We start from the raw sequence: 16,927 nt of genomic DNA, 5'->3' as shown, positions 1-16,927 counted from the left end.
AACTGCTCCAGATACAAACGCTTATCGCTGCTGAGAATAGAATAAGAAGGGAGTGGAGAAGTGGAGGAGGAGGAAGAGGAGGAGGAGGAGGACGGGACGGTGGTGGAGAGTTTAGAGAAGAAGAAAATAGAATCAGAGTCGAAAAACTTCGGAGTCGGAGGATAGAAGGAAGATAGACGAGTAGAAAGAAAACAGAAGGCAGAAAAGGAAAGAAGGGAAGCAACAGCACAGAGAGGGAAGAATATAGAATAGAATAGAAGAATATAGAAAACATAATATAGAAGAGTGTTTTCAGATGTTTGGGGGAAACACTTGACAGCTGTTGCAGCATTTCAGGACAGAAAATGCCTGAAATGCTATCCTTTATTACATTGTAATAAAGGATAGAAGAGGAGCAGATGAAGATTTTGAGTGTGAGTGTGTGTGTGTGTGTGTGTGTGTGTGTGTGTGTGTGTGTGTGTGTGTGTGTGTGTGTGTGTGTGTGTGTGTGTGTGTGTGTGTGTGTGTGTGTGTGTGTTGAGGTTGACGTAATCCAGCAGTATGAATTAGTGATGAAGTTCTGTGTGTTTGCTATTAACGGTGGTTTGCGTTCAGAAACACACACACTTTCATATTCACACACACTTTCATATTCACAAACACACACTGCTTCTTTGGTCCTACTGACAAGATATTATTCTATGATTTTCTATTAGAAGCTTTTATTCTTCTTTCATGGTTGAATTTACGTTGAAGTGGAAAAAAATGCAGACAGAAGAAACGCAAAGCAAAGTTAAGTCGTGACGAGTCGTTTTGTTGCGTCGGTGCTGTCTGACTTCCTGTCTGACTTCCTGTCTGTCTGACTACTTGTCTGACTTCCTGTCCGTCTGACTTCCTGTCTGACTTCCTGTCTGACTACCTGTCTGTGTCTCATTGGTTCCCACTGAAGTTGAAGTCATTTAAAACACCTAAAAGCAGCTGGTAGTTACCATCAAACAAACAGGAGGATGTGGGGACTTTGTTGGGGACTACTTTCAGTGGCGGATGAATCCACACGGAGGGCTCCAATAATAAACTACCGTGTGTGTTCGCGGTGATGGAGGGCGCTCGTTAGGAGACAACTTCCCCATTGGTTTGAGTCTCAACATGAAGAAACATAAAGAATATCATCCGTTCATCTCTGACGTCGGGTCCAGACTCCATGATGTTCGTGTCTCCATGATGGTCGCCAAGCCAGAGACATGACGAAAGGCGAGACGCGCCCCCCCTGTCCAATCGTATCTGCCCAGCTCTGCTGTGTGTGTGATGTCATACCTTTCCATATGCCCCAAGCGGCATCATTAAAAGGCGTTGCCCTCAGGCGGTTCCAGTCATACCTGACAGAACAAAGTTTTTCTTGGGTTCACCCGGGGGGTTCCTCAAGGCTCCATGCTGGGCCCCATCTTCTTCTTGTTGGTTGTTGGACCTTTGGGGTCAATTTTTGAGAAAAGGAACAGCAAAGGTTCATTGCAGCCTTTGTTAAGATGTTTAAAGTTGGACTTGACTCGAGGAAACATCGGCGAGGTGGGGCAGCTGTCGCCATGGTAACATAAATCTTTCCAGCATCGTTCTTCTTTCTCTTTGTCATGGTTAGCAGTTGTTTACAGATCACTCTTCACTCCTATTGGTCAAAGTGATGACCGTAACAGGACAAAAACACGCTCCACTTCCTGTTGGGAAGTTGTGGTGTCCGACACATTGTCTTTCATGACGCGGTCTAAAACCACCGCCTGCCGGTGCGACCATCATTATGGTTCTGGTCTGATGGAGTCAGGATCATATCCAGTCTGGACCAGGTTTAAAGAGACTTGGACGAAGTGTTTTACCATCATGTGACCGACTCCGCCGCCATCTTGAGTTGTTTTTAGCGAAAGGAATGTTTTCCACTTTGTGACCATCCGTCATGTCAGTGGGATTATTATTAAACAACAATAACGGAGAAGACGTAACGTTAAGGAGCAGTTCAGAATCATGGGACAGATATATTCACATTATTAGCCTGAAAACGTACAAATATCTTTCAAAACATCTTTCTTTTTTGGGTGTGGAGAGGTAGCAAATGCAAATGCAAAAAAAAGAAGAAAGAATGATATAACAAATTGGATTTAAATGAAAATAAATAAATATCCTTTTTTTTTTAAATTAAAAATGTAATAAAATACATTTATTTAACAGATTAAAATAATGGATATGACAACAAACGTAATAACATGAATAACAGATGTTAATGAGTGTCCTTCATATATACTTTACTGTTTGGATGCTGTGTTTGTTCTGGACTGTGTGTACGTGTGTGTGTGTGTGTGTGTGTGTTGCAGTGAAGTGCTGCTCACTGATGGTCATCTAATGGTTTCACACAAACCCTCAGACTGACCGACCGTGTGTGTGTGTGTGTGTGTATGCATGTGTGTGTGTGTGTGTGTGTATGCATTTGTTTGTGTGTGTGTATGCATGTGTGTGTGTTTGGTGTGAACAACAGTTTCCACTCCAGCAACTTTTCCTCACGTTTTTAAAGTTTAAAGGAGCAGTCAGCTGTTTTTTCCTGTTTGTTTTCTGACCAATGAGGCGACGTCTCCCAGGTTGTGTTCAGATCTGTAGTTCGCTGCCTCACTCTGATTCAGGGAGAAATATTTATACACATGTTGTACTTTGACCTCATATCCCTTTGTGTTCAGACTGCAGTCAGGCGACGCAAACGTCCCGAACGCCACGCGCTTGCAAATTGTTTTGTGATTGGTCAGAATTTTGTGAGATGTTTGAAAATTAAATGTCTAATTTTGAGCTAAACCTGAGCTTAACTTGAGCTAAACCGGAGCTAAACCCCAGACGCAAACACATATACCACATTCTCTTTAAGATTATTTTCATAGACTTCTTCGTATGCAGCGAGTTTCCAGATGGTTTTTATGTGTTAGCTTAGCACCTTCAGAGGAGAAAACAATCACCTTCCAACAATTCAAACGTCTGACGGACTTTAAAGGAGGCATCAAAAAATGTGTTTCAGTATAAATGTTCTCCTACGTTTCCTCTCTGATATATAAATAGCTTCCATGTGAGTCACATGACTATCAAGGTATTAAATGATCATCATCAATGAACACAACGATCATCATGACGGCCCCATTAGAGGAGAACAGCTGCCATGTTTGTTTGAAGCTTTTAAGCTGAACAGATGAAACGGTGACTGATGGTGAGATGAATAAGACATGAACACAGTCTACTGGTCTGACTGGTCCGACTGGTCTGAAACTCACCACATCATCACTTTAGTTCATATTTAGACGTGTGACGTCGCAACCAAAAATGCTGCGACGATGTTCTCTTGTGCTTCGTCCTGGTTTCCTGAAGAGGTGGTGGAGGAGAGACAGGAAACCCACTGACTCAGGATCTGCTCTCACCCAGTAATAACCATAAAACCAGCAGCTATCCCATTACCGGAAGCTTCTGGGGGCTTGAAGCCGCAAGCAGCTCGGCGTGAGGGAAACACTGATCCCAGAGCTGTGGATAAAAAGCATCGGGAGGATGCTGGAAGTGTATGAAGCTCAGATTCCCACCGAAGATGGAACCAAGGATGCAGGGAACCGAACGGAACCAAGTCAAAATCCTAAACAGAACGTTTGTTTAGCGTTTTTCTTCTTCTGCGAGTTTTATTCCTCCAAAACCAACAAGTTGTTCTCATTTCCGAACAACTCATTTGAGTCTAATATGGACATCCTCGTCCACACATGTCACTTTATGTCCACACTCGTACAAATAAAGGTTCTTACCAGAACCATAACGGGGTTCTTCAGCTTGTCAACCGAGAACCCATCTACTTGTGGTGGAATCTTTATTTAAATGTTCCTCTTGGAATCCTTTCAGAGAGTTCTACCTACAACCCAACATCAAGGGTTACACCTCCTACAATCTACGAAAGGTCCACGACCCTCTGAGACGTTCTACAGAGAACCCACCTTTGGGGAAAAGTAACTTCTCTACGTATTTAAAGCCGTTTGATGACAACTTTCACAAGCTTAGGAGCTACTGTACGAGGAAATGTTGAAGAGATGAACACATCATCGTCTGCATACAGCTGTGTTTAAAAGAGAAAGATCATGTTAAAAAAGGAAGTTGCGTCTTTCCTTCACGTAATTCCATACAGCAAGTGGCCGTCATGAAGCTTTAGCATGTAATACAATAATCCACAATTATATATCTTGGGTTGTTCCGCTGCCAGCAGGTGGCGCTTTGCCCCTAAATAATCTGCTGCTGCTCAGATTCACGATATTTGATAGGTTCATCCAAATAAAACGTATTAGGAAATTGCATGTGACGGCGTTGTAGTGATTCCTGTCACCACCAGAAGGGGGAGACACGGGTCCGAATGTTTAAGTACTGAAAGATAATAACGTATTCTTCGTATGAAGAGTCGGACCGACTAGTGTAATGCTGCCGATGTGTTTCAGTACTTTTGTAGTTCTTCATAGTGGAGACGAAGAGGTGCTGAATGTTCCACACTGTTTTTAAACGCTTCTAGCACCAAGCAGAACCGTAGACCATCTTACGTAGACCGTCTTACGTAGACCGGGTCCAGACCTGCAGCCCACATGTCTCCGGTGATTCACACAGGTTCAGTATTTAACAATGTTGGTGGGTGTAGACTGAAATATACCGAAGTCACTGACTGGACTGTAGATCGTGTGTGTGTGTGTGTGTGTGTGTGTGTGTGTGTGTGTGTGTGTGTGTGTGTGTGTGTGTGTGTGTGTGTGTGTGTGTCTGTGTGTGTGTGTCTGTGTGTGTGTGTGTGAGAGCAGCTGAACACAACCAGTCAGGCTGAAAGTTTATTCATAATTCATCAACACACTGGAGATTGGAGGCTGAGCGTACAGGAAGGTGACTGTGTGCAGTATTTGTACTATATGCAGTATAAAGAATAGTATATACAGTATGTATATGACACACACACACACAGATAAACAATGTCAGTTCGGTCTGAAACTTAAAGGCCAAATGTTGGCAGTTCAAGTGAAAGTGTCAGTACTTGTAGTACTGTAGTATTTGTAGTACTAATGAGTAGCAGTACTCCAGCAGCAGGTCACGTTTTTGAATGTTGAGCCTGATTTATTCATCGTGAACTCTCTGGTCTGGGCCGGCGCTCTTCGGCCATGAAGAGGTTAAACCTGCAGACTCGCTGTGATTCAAACCAAAGCTGTTTTATTATCCCACTGTGGACTTTATGCAATAAACCCACAACAATAACTTTTCATCTGACGAAGAGCAGCTTCACAGGGAACTTTATTGTGGCGGGTTTATTGAATGCCGAACGCAGAGGGAGAAACAAAAAGATCATCTTTAATAACCTTCATCCTCATCACGTGACCTTGACTTCAGCTGCAGATCAGGATCCACAACGACACGACACCATGAACACATTTCTCTCATAGGAATAGTATGTGTTTTGATCTGCATGTGTAATTAATTTAATTAAGACAATTAAAAACGGTTCTCAAGTTGACTGGGAAAAAGTGTTCGGGGTCACCAGGACCCTGGTAGTTGGTCCTCTGCCTGTCAGACGCTGCTCGGGTCACCAGGACCCTGGTAGTCGGTCCTTTCCCTGTCAGACGCTGCTCAGGGTCACCAGGACCCTGGTAGTTGGTCCTCTGCCTGTCAGACGCTGCTCAGGCTTTTGTAGTTTGTTGTGATTTAACATTCTGAGAATCGAGAGCGCCGAATGTAGATTCCTCCGCCGCTAGGTTAGAGATGACTGATGGTTCGGGTCTTCAGTAGGAACCAATGAGATGCAGACAGGAAGTCAAATGGTTCTAAGAGACGGCCTGACATGTTGCTGGTTTGAGTTCTGATATAAAGTATTGATTATCACTGGACTGATTGCTGAAGACGGAGATTTAAGGACGACGTTGACTTTAAAGTTTACTGAATTTCTCAACTTTTCCATCTCATTCCTTCTCTCATCTCCTCCTTTCGTATATTGATATTTTATCCTCCTCTCTCCTGCTCTTTTCATTTTCCACATCTGTCTCCTCTCCTCCTTCCTTCTCTCCTCCTTCTTTCTTTCTTTCTTTCTTTCTTTCTTTCTTTCTTTCTTTCTTTCTTTCTTTCTTTCTTTCTTTCTTTCCTCTCCATCCTTCTTTGTTCCCTTCTCCTGTGTCCTCTCCTCTGTCCTTCTCTCCTCCTCCCTCCTCTCCTTTGACAACTTCATTTCTCCTCCTGGTTTGTCTCTCACTCTCCGTCTCTTTTCTCTGTTTGTGTCTCCTGACAGGACGACCATACATGGACATGGAGTAAGGACCGCCTGACGCCTCCTCCTCCTCCTCCTCCTCTTCCACTAATGCCCCTCTGACAAACAGTAAAACACATCGGCAGATAAAAGGAAAAATGAAAGAGGGCAAAAAACAGCAAGCAGAAGCAGGAAGGGAGAGATAGGGGCGAGCGAGGCAGCACATCCATAATCTCCACTTAGAGTGAGCGAGGCCGTTCTGTCGATCCGGCAACTTCAGGAACCATCATCACAATTTAATAAGAATCTGAAAGGCTGCAGCGCTGCAACAGATCTGTCTTCAGAGGGGAGAGGGCGGGCGAGAGATCTCCACACAGACAGACAGAGAGAGAGAGAGAGAGAGGCCAGACACAAATGTTTTAACCCCTTCCTGCCTGGATTTATATCTTTTTGTCTTTTTGTTGTTTGAGTCCCAGCAGCAATAAACCTGCGACATCAGACAACAATAACCGTATTATTACACTATTATTATATTATTATTGGACGCGTGTCCAACGCGCATCAAGCCACCGAGAGACAACAAACTGGGTTTTCTACCACGAGAGTCGTGAAGTGAAGATGCTCAGGGTTTTTTTTCCTCAGAAGCTGAACGTTTTGGGGGAGACCCGGAGATATTCCAGCTGATTGTTAAAGTAGCCGTTTAACCCCGAGGAGCGCCTTGCAAGCAAAGCTCTGCTTTTATGTTGAAGAGCAACAGGAAGTGCTCCGTCCTCTTTCAGTGGGAGGACGCCAGAAGCCAAATAAAAAGCCTTCTCGCTCCTTCACGGCGTTGTCTTTCATGGCTTGACACCTGACTGACCCCTCCCTCCTCCTCCTCCTCCTCCTCCTCCTCCTCCACCTCCTCCTCCCCCCTCCTCCCCCCTCAACATGTCCGCCTGCCTCCTCCTCTCTCGCCGCCCCGCCCACTCAAGTAAATCTGGGCAGGAGGAGAAGAAGTGAGGACTTAGTCAGCTCACCTGGACTCCACCCACCCCCACCCCCCACGAGGACTCCACTCTCTACAGGCGGAGACGTTCTGATGCAAGATGGCGGCCGGCGTGGCGACGTGGCTGCCGTTTGCGCGGGCGGCGGCAGTGGGATGGCTGCCGCTGGCCAAGAAGACGATGCCCAAACCTCCCGTGGACAACTCGTCCAGATCCGACGAGATCCTGTACGTCAACGTCAGTGGAGTCCGGTTTCAGGTGGGTGTGGTCTCTACTGAGCTGATCCAGGATCTGACCTTAGTACGTCCAGAACAAGCCGCCGAGCCCCGAAGCTCCGCCCCCGTTGTGTGGAACTGGTCTAAATCCTACATTACCCAGCCTCGGCAGCAGAGTCGTGATGTTAGTTTTCCTAAAACCAAGAGATAGTCCACAATAATACAGAAACAACTGCTTCCTGATTGGTCCACTGAGAAGTGACGAGTCATGTTTTAGTCATGTGACTACCTATAACAAGTCGTTTTATTCAGTCATTCTTTAAAATATTTTCTTCTCCTCAAATAAATGTGTGAATAAGTGGCATTGTTAATATAAAGTGTTTAAACATTTTTTATTTATGTAAATTTACATTTAAATGATTTTTTTTTATGCCAGAAGAGACTTTGTGTAAGGGGATCAAACACTGGGATGAAGTTTTGGCCGACGCTCACATCTGTCAAATGATTTTAATTTCTGCTCCGTCGTCTGAGTGATGGAAGATCATAAAGCTGACTCAGCTTTTTTTGTACACTTCCTGTTCCTTCATCTGGACGTTGATGTGTTGAGTTCTGTGTTCAACACAAGAGATTTTAATGTTTTGTTGTACGATATAAAACAAGGATATGATTCATTTATTTTCTGCAATAATCCAGAATTGCGTTGATGGTTGCGGCGATGCTAACCGCAGCAATGCTAACTGCAGCAATGCTAACTGCAGCAATGCTAACTTCCTCTTAGACTATAAAAACATGTGTCTTCACAATTATGAATTTCTCCTGAAACGTCAGATTCCAGCTCCCCGAGTCGTCTGGCAACAACATATGATATCTCTGACATGATGTCCATCACAGAATTGATTTCTGGGACTTGTAGTTCTAAAGACCCGAGTGATTTTCAACGAGGCAGAATGTGATAGAAGCCTTTATGAAGTGGAGACCTGTCGGATTAGTGGTACGGTCCGTTACCGCCACGCTGTAAAAGCTGTAATCAGCACATCCATGTGCGTTTGGGCAGATATAATAACAACAGAAATAGATTTAAGGGGCTTTCAGCTGTTTGTGCCGACGTGGCAGAACACGGAGAACGTTCAGAACACGGAGAACATTCAGAACACGGAGAACATTCAGAACACGGAGAATGTTTAGAACACAAGAACCTTCAGAACACGGAGAACATTGTTGGCTTTGTCCTGATGGTTAGAGAGAACGTTGCTGCTATAAATACAAAAATAACATTGAAGCATAAAACGACTTCAGTGTTCGTTAGAGACGGTTCAGTGCTTCTCCTCCTCTTCATCATCATCATCATCATCTACTGCATTTTCAGCTAGATTTTACTTCCATTTGTTTTAAAAAGGACAGTACATATACATTACATATATTTTTGTATATATTATACTGTATATGTATTGTTATATATATTATTGTATATTATATATATATATATATTATTGTATATATTATTGTATATTATATATATATTAGGGCTGTCAAAGTTAACGCAACATCCTCTTAACGCCGTTAATTTTTTTAACGCGCGATTAACGCTCGGTATTTAAAAAAAAAAAAACGCGCATTGTATGATTTATGGCCGTCGGTGGCACCTGTAGTCTTGATCCAGAGGGAAGGTGCCTGTCCACAGGCAGCGGTGTTTCCCCGCGTCCCATTCATTGTCTATGTGAAAAGCCGTGCAATGCATTCTGGTGGCGTTGCGGCGAATGTCGAGAGACGGCGCGCGAGTTGGCCGCTCCTCATTTGCCTAAAGTATAAGTCGAATCTACTTTATGCTAATCAGAGGCGCCGGGCTCGACTCGCCGCCTCGGGAACGCTCGCGAACGCTCGCAAAAAGTTGTTGTTTAAAGGAGTCATCACCTGGTTTTATACGTATCCAGCCCCCCTTGGATCGCTTTGGATCAATTCGTAAAACTTATTAGAAAAAAAAAAAAATGTTTTAATCAAACATTGAGCTTGTTCTGACCCTTTTTCGTACCGCGATTTTATCACGCGAGATTACGCGCGAGGTTTTGACTGGTCCGGATGTGCATTGTATAATATGTAATGAGGCGCGCGTTGATTCGCCGCAGGAAGGACAGAGCCGGGGGGGCTTGCCTGCATGCAGACTCCAAAACATAATGGCGGCGCTTCGGCGATTTCAGGTAGCGGACGGGGCGGGGTTGGGTGGTGAAAGAGGGGTGGGCTTATGCAAGTAGCCGCCACGGTGACGTCACCGAAGGCGCAGAATCAAAATCTCGTGCTTTAGGAATGCACACCCTTGTGTGCTATTCCTGTTCGGAAAAAGAGCAGAAGCGAAAAAACGGCGCCACTCTCAAACTCCAGCCTTTCAGGCAAGTTTCAACTGAGGTCAAACACAGATATGCATGTTTTAACAAGAGAAATTGCGATTTCCGGGTGATGACTCCTTTAAAGGAGAGCGCCTGTCAATCATCCTCTAGTGGCAGCCCACCAAGCGTGCAATACTGGGAAGCGGCGTGTCCACACGCGTTTAAAATCGATTTGTGAACGGCAAATTCACCTTCAAAAGACTGCCAGATGGTTCAGTCGATAAGACCAAAGTCATCTGCGCGTACTGTGGGTATGAAATGAGCTACCATAGAAGCACGTCCAGTCTGAGATATCACTTGCAAGCCAATGCACTTATATCCTAACTGTACTTATCTCCTGTTACACTATCTCCTGTGACATGTTCACTTTAATTGTTTGTGATATATTCTTATAACCCTGTTTTGATCCCATGTTTTGGTAAGGGGATATTTGAAGTGTTAAATAAACATTTTCATAAATCAAGTATATTTGCCCTTATGTTGTTAAAAGTATTAAGAATATGAAAAAAATACATTAAGGTACATTTAGAAGAAGAAAAAAAAAATGTGCCAAAAAATGCGATTAATTTGCGATTAATCACGAGTTAACTATGGACAAAATGCGATTAATCGCGATTAAAAAAATCAATCTTTTGACAGCCCTAATATATATATATATATATATATATATTATTGTATATATTATTGTAAATATATATATTGTTATATATATATATTATTATGAAAATTATACTGTTATCCCTGCAGACATGGAAGAACACCCTGGACCGGTACCCAGAGACCCTGCTGGGCTCCTCGGAGAAGGAGTTCTTCTACAACGAGGAAACGCAGGAGTACTTCTTCGACCGGGACCCTGAGATGTTCCGGCACATTCTGAACTTCTACCGCACTGGGAAGCTCCACTACCCGCGCAACGAGTGCATCCAGGCCTTCGACGAGGAGCTGGCCTTCTACGGGATCATACCCGAGATCATCGGGGACTGCTGCATGGAGGTAGGCCTCTACAAATCTACATCGTTATGTTTACACAACTAAACTACTTGGTTCTAACGGGACACGAACATCGGCCTCCTGGGTGAAAGTCCTGTGTTTCTGACCCGTCCACAATCCAGACCTCCTCCAGACCTCTTCCCTACATGGACCTCTACCCTTTGAAACTAATTTGCAAGTAAAAGCCCTCCTTCCTTTGCTCAGCTTTTACTGAACTTTGATCTTTTGATGCTGCACATCTCTCCAGGAGAGCATCATCAGGTCTGAGGGGGGTACCTAACCAGACTCCATTACGGAGGCGGTGATGAGTCCTCTGATACCGTCGCCGGCTCACACGCACGCTCTGATTGGCTCTTTTATTGCCTCCTAACCCGCCTCCACTTTTCTGTAAGTGATTTCTTTAATGAGCCATAAACAAGCAGATCTTCCTTCAGAGCTCTTTGTATCCCCGTTATGGGGGACCAGCCGGGTCCTCTGAGCAGGTTCTATCTCTACATCCTGATCTGATCCGTCCACGTCCTGGTCCACATCACTTCCGCTTTTTATTTTATTTTCATTCTTCTTGTAATTTCACAGATTATGCCGTTTGTTTTCTGGTTATTCATGTATTGAATTAAATTACAGCATTTTACTTCTGGTCAGGGAATTGAAGCAAAAAAGTAAATTTCATTATTTATTGCTGCAGTTACCTTGCTGGCTATTTATTACAGTTATTATTATTTATTATTATTATTGATAATAATAACGTCCTCCTGAGACCTGTTAGTTTATAAGCACCTGTAGGGTCTCATCGTTAAAACTGTAATTTATTACCAATAGAAAATGGCGAAGAAAACTTCAATCACTAATATGTTTCTACGTGTGAAGCCACTCTGACCGAATGGATTATTGTGAGTCTGATGTGGTCGGACGTGATCTGACGTGGTCTTGCTCCCCCTCTGAAGGAGTACCGCGACAGGAAGAAGGAGAACCAGGAGCGCCTGGCGGAGGACACGGAGGCCAACGAGGCAATGGACGCCCCACTGCCCCCCCACAGCACCTCCCGGGAGCGCCTGTGGCGGGCCTTCGAGAACCCCCACACCTCCACCATGGCGCTGGTCTTCTACTACGTTACAGGCTTCTTCATCGCCGTGTCGGTGATCGCCAACGTGGTGGAGACGGTGCCCTGCCGGCCCCCCCGGGGCAGCGTGAAGGACCTGCCCTGCGGCGAGAAGTACCAGTTGGCCTTCTTCTGCATGGACACGGCGTGCGTGCTCATCTTCACCTTCGAGTACCTGATGCGCCTGTTCGCGGCGCCGAGCCGCTGCAAGTTCATGCGCTCGGTGATGTCGGTGATCGACGTGGTGGCCATCATGCCATACTACATCGGCCTGGTGATGCCGGAGAACGAGGACGTGAGCGGCGCCTTCGTCACGCTGCGCGTATTCCGCGTCTTCCGCATCTTCAAGTTCTCGCGCCACTCGCAGGGCCTGCGGATCCTCGGCTACACGCTGAAGAGCTGCGCCTCGGAGCTGGGCTTCCTGCTCTTCTCCCTCACCATGGCCATCATCATCTTCGCCACCGTCATGTTCTACGCCGAGAAGGGCACCAAGGGCTCCACCTTCACCTCCATCCCGGCCTCCTTCTGGTACACCATCGTCACCATGACGACGCTCGGGTGAGTTCCACGCCCCGTGTGTGAATTCTTGTCTTTCTGTATTTGTGAGGTCTGAAGGCATGGTGGGATCCAAAATGTCCCCTGATGTGCCTGGTGCCCAGAATGATAGAAAAATCTTTTGTTTTGTGTGTGTGTGTGTGTTGATTTTGCTCTCTACTGCCCCCACCACAATTCGATAGGTAATGCAGTGTGTGTAAAGTGGGGTTTTTTTTGTCACATGGTCGATGACAAGCCAGTGGCTCAGGAAGTGGATGGATGGTCCATCTGTAAGCCTTTCACATCAGACAAATCACATCACTTTTGTGTGTAATGTGGACCCCATTAGGGATGAAGACCAGAAGTGTCCCCACAAGAGGCCAACAAAACAAACGTTTCAATTGTTAATTTGAAGTGAAAATAGTTTTTTACAATCACTCTTAAAACTTCCTGATTTTTTTCAAAAATGTCTGACTGCTGGAATGGGAGGTACCCACATGTGACCATTAACTGGTGGACCCCACAACAGACAAATACAAGACTGTGTGTGTGTTTTCTATACCGAACAGATTTCATATTGCTGCTGGCAACCACATTGCTGTTAACGCGGTCGCCATGGCAACCCCCCGCCCCCCCAGCAGTTGTCCCGTTTGGTGGCGGGTCATGTGACACGTGGTTATTATTATTATTGGATGTGGAGGAAAGTTTTACAGTCTGTTTCCTCCATGAAATCAGTCGAAGTGTGAAAAACCTCCCACTCATTGCTTCTTGAGTACGATGGTGTGTTACTTCACCCCGCTGCCACCCACACAAACACACACACACACACACACACACACACACACACACACACACACACACACACACACACACACACACACACACACACACACACACACACACACACACAGGCAGCAGGATGGCGTCTTCACCCTGCAGGTCTGATCTATTGTCTGCTGTTCAAAGAGCCGATGGAAATATCAGAAATAGAGAGTGAGTCAGTGAAGCTGCTGCTGACCGAACACACACACACACACACACACGCACGCACGCACACACACACACACACACACACGCACACACACACACACACACACACACACACACACACACACTGCTACCTGTCTGTGAATGGGGAAACGGTGTGAATGAAGAAGATGGTTATGTTGATGTGACAAATTCCAAAATATCATTGATTCATATAAATGTTAAATATCATTCATCATCCGCACGTTATTGTGATTAAATTAAATATTGTTTTGAGCTTCAGACTTTTATAATATTGCTTTTATAATATAAAATAAATTTTTATATTTATGTACACTCAATATTAAATTATAAATGCTATAAGTGAACTTGTTAAATAAAATATTAAATATTAGATAAGGCAGTAATGGACTCTGTTTTTACATAACGGATTTCTATTTTTTATTAGTCTGCGATTCATTTGGACGTCATTGATAAACATTTCACATTCTTTGATACAAAACCAGTGTTTGTATTAGAATTATTTCGCGTTTATTTAAAATAACTATGTGTTATGAAATGAAATCTTTGTAGTTGGTTCAGTCTCCTGTTCACACTGAAATTGGTCTGTATTGATCGGTAGGTATTGATCGGTATTGGTGACGTCATCCTGATGGCAGATATTTCATTTTACAGCATGCAGATGTTTTAATCAATAATCCATATAATTAATGATAATAATCATCATCATCATCTATTAGGAGACTTTAAAGGTCCCAGACTGGAGGTTGGAGGTTTTTGTTTGGATTTTAGTCTTATTGATCGTAGCGATCACATAGATCCAGAGGGGTATTCCACCAAACTCTCTAATTAAAGCGGCGCTTACCTGGTTAAGCCTGGTTAGAACTAACGCCAACTTCCACTTGCGGCTAAACCCATTCCACTAACGCATTTCAGCAGCGCCTTGTTGAGGCTAATTCAAGCCAGGTTAACGTTGTGGTGTGTTACGCCGTTCACGGGATATGAAGCCAGACCAGAACCATGAATGTCGAATCATCGAGAAAATGGCAGAAAAGACCAGAGCAAAAATTATTGATGGAACTGTACGAGGAGTACAAACCCATCATAACCGAAAAAGATGATAGTGAAAAAACAAAAATTGCGAGGCTGCTTGGGCAAGAATTGCCGAGCGATTAAATACGGAAGTACCGTTAAGAGTAACATGTTCTAATATAACACTATATTTGGGTTCTGGGGAAATTGTATGACATATTTATCATAGTTAAGGTAAAATGTTGGTCTAATTCTCTGATCTAAAGACAAATATACAGGCAAAAAAAAAAAATGTCCTCGCCGGGATGTGAACCTGCGAGATGCCCACATCTGAGGGCAGGTGCATCACCACTCACCCAACTGAGGGCTTTAAATTATGATATGGCCAGTCGGTCTTAAACAAAATAAACGATTTATTCATATTTTTTTAATTGCAAGCATGTATTTTTAGACGCTTGATGAAAATATAGTCTGTTTGTACTTCATATATGTAATTTTGGTCATTTTGGTCATTTTTGGTCTTTCACGTGACGAAATCACGAGGACTAGGCTTGGCGGAACCTTCTGCTGGTACAGTTGTTTCCGACAGACGGACTTCTCTGAAACCCCCTCTAAAGTAAGCCTGATGGTTAGCCTGCCCTGGAGCAGGCTAGTTTGGTCGGATAAATTCCCATGGTTGATGGAACGCAACTCTCGCTAAAGGTAGCGAGGCTTATCGAAATTAGCCCGGCTTTGCGCTTAGCGAGTTTGATGGAATACCCCTCTGATCTCATAGATAAACAGATCAAAACGAAACTGTTTCATGTTTTGTGTTTTCTAGAGCTTGATTTTAAACATAAAGTTTCAGATGTTCTCTTCTGCAGAGAGGGCGAGCAGCTGACAAAGTCAAAGATATTCTAAATATACTAGATATGAAAGTTAAGTAACAGGTAATAACACAAGTATACAGAGTTTATGGATCCGTCCCTCCAGGATCTAAGACATTGTGATGTACGTTAGCTTGTTTTGGGTTTTTTTCCAATGAATTTGAAAGATTATTGAACAATATATCAATATGTAAAACTGGCAACAAACTCATCTGACCTGCATGATAAATCACTTTTACGGCCCGATGAAGTCAGATTAATTATGAATCAGATTAAAAACAACGGGAGTCGACCCAAACTGCTGCTGGGAGACGGAGGATTTAGGACCGGCGATAAAACATCATGTAAGAGAATAAAAGCATCAAACAATGAAATAAGAAGTTAGGAGACATTCATTAAACTCCCGTCAAAGGAGGTTTGATTTAAAACCATCAATTTTATTCTGACGGATTACAGACATATTTTATAGAAGTCTTAAGAATATAATAAAACATAATATTTTTTATTGTGTCACAGATGAGATGCTTGAAAAACAATCAAATCATATTAAATAAGATAATTAGAAATCTGAAGGTCTACGATGGCGTATAAGGGTAATCTGTTTATTGATCGGGGCGGTTTGGCTAAGATGCTAGCAATAGCTTTCACTTGTTGTCATAGCAACGGCAAACATCCGATGTCACAAATGTGTGACTTTTTTTCGCAAAATATTGCCGCCTTCTCTCAGATCCATTTTTTTCTTTAGGGGCCCTGATACGCCGTTGTAGAAGATCCCACTGCTTGAATTAAAGGAGAAATATTTACAAAAAGATGGAAATTCAGAGTTTTTTTAAAATTGTAGTTAAATCTAAATACATGAAATGTGGATTGAAACTCCCTCTGAGCTTCTTTCTAACATCCTCTAACTGCGTTTTATTGCAGCTCGTCTCTCGTGTGTCTCTACTGTTGATTTCAAATGTCCCCAAATAAATGAATGATGATATCATAAGTTATATAGGCGCGATATTACAAGGACATTCTAGCTGTCAAGTATTTTCTCCTCTGAAGATTTTCTACAGCAGTGATGGTTAGAAATGAGCCAGCTCTTTAGTCCCAGTGCTCCTGTTTTACTGGTTTTACTGGTTTCTCCTCGTGTCCTCCTGCTGGCTGATCTCCGTACCTCCTCCTCCTCCTCCTCATCTGTTTCTCTTTGTTCACGTTGTTATCGTTGTTTTTCATCACGCTGCTTTTATTGCTTTGCTCCTGTGTTTTATTGCCGTGCAAATAAACGGGAAGTGAAATCATAATCATATAAACCAGCTGCGGAAGCAATATATACCGTGTGTGTGTGTGTGTGTGTGTGTGTGTGTGTGTGTGTGTGTGTGTGAGAGAGAGAGAGAGAGAGAGAGAGAGAGAGAGAGAGAGAGAGAGAGAGAGAGAGAGAGCGAGGTCTGTCGTAGCTCGTTGAGAGGAAACAGCTGACTGTTTGTCTCTGGCTACAGACAATCCTCATCCTCCTCTTCCTCCTCTTCCTCATCCTCCCCATCCTTATCCTCATCTTCCTCCTCTTCCTCATCCTCCTCATCCTTATGCTCATCTTCCTCCTCTTCCTCCTCACCCTCATCC

The 16,927-nt window shown here is 43.7% G+C and overlaps 1 protein-coding gene across 2 annotated transcripts in view; it reads left to right on the top strand.

Annotated features, from left to right (window-relative positions):
- The window catches only part of kcnd1 (potassium voltage-gated channel, Shal-related subfamily, member 1), a 41,437-nt gene that overhangs the window by 180 nt on the left and 24,330 nt on the right, over positions 1-16,927 (top strand). For both annotated transcript variants that reach the window (XR_014597567.1, XM_084014930.1), the window contains exons 2-4: positions 6,278-7,476; positions 10,562-10,807; positions 11,749-12,461. Coding sequence is in view for 1 of the 2 variants with exons in the window: in XM_084014930.1 (XP_083871056.1) it covers positions 7,321-7,476; positions 10,562-10,807; positions 11,749-12,461 (1,115 nt within the window). In the remaining variant the exon portion in view is untranslated. The remainder of the gene's footprint in view (positions 1-6,277; positions 7,477-10,561; positions 10,808-11,748; positions 12,462-16,927) is intronic.

The sequence above is a fragment of the Eutrigla gurnardus genome, assembly GCF_963514095.1.
Source record: "Eutrigla gurnardus genome assembly, chromosome: 8".
In the NCBI taxonomy this organism is placed as follows: Eukaryota; Metazoa; Chordata; class Actinopteri; order Perciformes; family Triglidae; genus Eutrigla; species Eutrigla gurnardus.
This window is presented reverse-complemented; position numbering and strand designations above follow the sequence as displayed.